The sequence below is a fragment of the Aphanomyces astaci genome (genome assembly GCF_000520075.1).
Source record: "Aphanomyces astaci strain APO3 unplaced genomic scaffold supercont1.85, whole genome shotgun sequence".
NCBI lineage: Eukaryota > Oomycota > Saprolegniomycetes > Saprolegniales > Verrucalvaceae > Aphanomyces > Aphanomyces astaci.
The window spans coordinates 3,952-7,316 of NW_009798348.1; the positions used below are offsets into that span (position 1 = coordinate 3,952).

Genomic DNA, 3,365 nt, shown 5'->3' on the forward strand with positions numbered 1-3,365 from the left:
TGCTTGCCATGCCCGTAAACATGGCGGGACATCGCAGCCCAAATGTTTTGGATTGGATTCAGGTCAGGAGAGCGCGCAGGCCATGGCATGACGGAGAGGTGTTGCTCGTGAAAAAAGTCCATTGTTTCATGGGAAACATGAATGGATGCATTGTCTTGCTGAAAGATAAAATCAGCACCATAGTTTAAGTGTGCAAATGGCAGAAAATACTATGAAAGAGTAGAGATGTAGTGGCAGGACGACTGCTTACCACTAAGAAACGCCAATTTGCTCTTTCCTTCCCACGCAATGCAACCCCAAACCATCACTGAACCGCCGCCTTGTTGCCGTGTCACGACTTGTTTCTCGGGTTGTCGAATATCGCGCCAGTACTGCTTAAAACCATCCGGGCCATCCAGGTTGAACTTCTTTTCGTCCGAAAACACGACGTACTTCCACTCTTCGGTTCTGCAACGCGCCATGGCCCAGTCGAATAATCATATTTCGAGAATATTCGTCCACACATCATATCCAAACAGCATCGCTTAGCTCCCATTGGTTGATGAGATATCACAAAAAATGTAAGTGTTCTCTCATTTTTGGCGCGCAGTGTATTACGATTCAAGGCCATATTCGAAGTACTAGGTGTCCCTTAAGATCCATCGTCGTCTAAAGTACAGAGAACCGAGTAGGAACTCGCGCACAGTGGTATTTTGAAATATATGGGGAATTGTATGCGAATGCGCATGTTGTGATTCCGAGTGCGAATTATAATTTTGCAATCAGATCAATCTGATTAATTTTATTATATCCAATCATACAATTTACAAACTTTTTATAAGCATACTATTGGTTAAAATATAAAATATGAAAAAAATACTATTGGTTGACGTCGGAATTTATGAATGCTCCATGGAAAAAAGATAGTGTCCATACCACTGTGCGCCAGTTCCTACTCGGTTCATTGTAGTCCAGACAAGCGCTTCTCCACTCGTCGGACTTAATGGTCTGATTTATACGGATAGCCCTAAGATAGGACCAGTTTTTGACTTACACGCACCTAATTTTTTTGTGACTTTGTGATGAAAGATTTCCAATATTGTAGTCTTTCTGTACCTATCGCTTTGATACCATTTCATTAAGAAGACCTAAAAAGGATTTTAATCAAGGACAAATCCTTCCTGAGAAAAATCAATTTTTAGAAAATCGAAGTGACCAGAAACTATAGACACACTAATTGGGGTGCACCAGTGAGTGGATTTTTGTCCACCATTTTGGTTCAGCATAATAGTGTGCCAAAATGTGGTCGAATTCGTCTGTAGCAAGGTTTTCGACGTTTGGAATACTTTAAATATCAAATGCAACGGTTTGGATGCATCTAATTAGTCGTCAAGCAATTCACTATTATGCTGAACCAAAATGGTGGACAAAAATCTACTCACTGATGCACCCCAATTAGTGCGTCTATAGTTTCTGGTCACTTCGATTTTTGAAAATTTGATTTTTCTCAGGAAGGATTTGTCCTTGATTAAAATCTTTTTTAGGCATTCTTAGGGAAATGGTATCAAATATATAGGTGCAGAAAGACTACAATTTATTTGAAATTTTTCATCACAAAGTTACAAAAAATGGGTGCGTGTATTGGAAATTCGGTATGAGTTTCCGGACCTCGTTTAATCGAATCTCGCTGATCGAATCGAGCACCAATCTCTCCCATTGATCAATCCGAAATTACTTGTCGCTGATTAGCTACAATCCATTTTCGAGTTTCTACTGGAAGGGCGAAGTGTATAATGGCCAATCAGATGTCTCAGCTCTATTTATGCTCGATTGAACGAACCATGCAAAATTGGGAAATTTGAAGAAAATCGACAATATAGTTTTTGGCCATACTGTAGTCATTGATGAATTTCCGAGCAAATATAATTCATATGGTTTCTAAAATGCTAATACTGAGTACTGTGGCGCCATCTAATGATACTTAATAACTACTACAAGTCTACTAAGTACTCCGGAGTAGTACTCGTATTATTAGTACTCCGAGTAATGATTTTGGCCATCACCCCTGTAGCAGTCCTCAAATCAATACTTCCGTTAATAATCCATACGCATGTCGTGAGTGGACAAACTACGTAGTCAAGCAACCACGGGGTTTCTACAGCGCGTGTTTCGCGAGCACAAAGGGCTATACTACACGTATAGTAAAGCGATTACAGCGGTATCAGTCGTCGTCTTATTCACAATAGAGTGATTTTGCACCAACAATCCACACGAATTTTCCAATACAATATCACTCAAAATCCTTCGGGGAATATCTTGTTGGAAGGTGCTTTTGCTATAGGGACAATTCACATATACGCAGAACTATCGCTGTGTTTGTTGTTACGGCTCTTCTGGGGCACTGTTTTGTCTCCCGCTTCTTCATGGCTTTCGGCCACGGGACCTTCGTCAAGGTAGCAAATATAACTCGCTGACATTAGTGAGGTTAAACACGCCGCCACGAGGCGCCTACTGACTACCATTCACTAAAGTACTCAGTACCTCCACTAAGGTATCGGAACCTTTGACACGGCTCACACACAGAGTGTGTGTGATTGCAATGGGTCCAACTAACGCGCGACCCAATTGCTCTGCACACTGCAAAACACTTCCCCTCCTACGGAAAGTCCAGTACCATGATGAGGGCGGCCACGGCAGGGTCTTCCTTGTTGGTCACCGCCCACTTGCGAAATACGACTGGAATGTCGTCCAGCAAATTCGCCGCAGGTTCCCAGGACGATTCTTCATCGTCCAATCCAAGCCACTTCACCAAAACTTGGTGTTGGCCATTCACGGATCGCGCTTTGTCCAGGCGCTCCACGTGAAATCCGCCATCCCCAAACGCGATCTGCGCCTCGAAGTCTTCGGTCACCTCTCTACCACCTTCGTGGTACATCTTCAATCGGCATGCATGATGGACCGTGACTTCGTACGGTGGCACCAACTGCTGAGTCTCCATCACATGGTCTGTGATAACTCTGGTCACTTGGCAGGGTCCGCGCCAATGCAGGGCCAATTTTGTCGGACGGTTGACGACCGATCCGACGAGCACAAAATCGCTGACTGAAAAAACCCGCAAACTTGACTTGAGATTTTCGGTCGCGGCGTCCGCGCGCTTACTGACGCAACTTCTCGCTTCTCACAGCAACGTTGCGGTGCATTTCTTCATGCGCCGCTTGGAGGTCCGTCACATATTTTTTACGGGCATCGCCAAGCTAGTCCGCGACGTAAACTTCCTTGAACGTCGGGCGGACAAATCCTGTCAGCGGGGTCTTAGCTGACAGGCCGGTAAACGCTGTCACAGGCGCAATTCCTCCCAGCCGGTCTGCCGGCTGATGGTTGAGGGC

The 3,365-nt window shown here is 44.5% G+C and overlaps 1 protein-coding gene across 1 annotated transcript in view; it reads right to left on the minus strand.

Annotated features, from left to right (window-relative positions):
* Positions 1-2,635: 2,635 nt before the first annotated feature.
* Positions 2,636-3,365, minus strand: part of H257_16373 (hypothetical protein) — a gene marked incomplete at both ends in the record, with an annotated part of 2,335 nt that continues 1,605 nt past the window's right edge. The window contains 2 exons of the mRNA XM_009844784.1: positions 2,636-3,137; positions 3,262-3,350. Coding sequence (XP_009843086.1) covers positions 2,636-3,137; positions 3,262-3,350 — 591 coding nt within the window. The remainder of the gene's footprint in view (positions 3,138-3,261; positions 3,351-3,365) is intronic.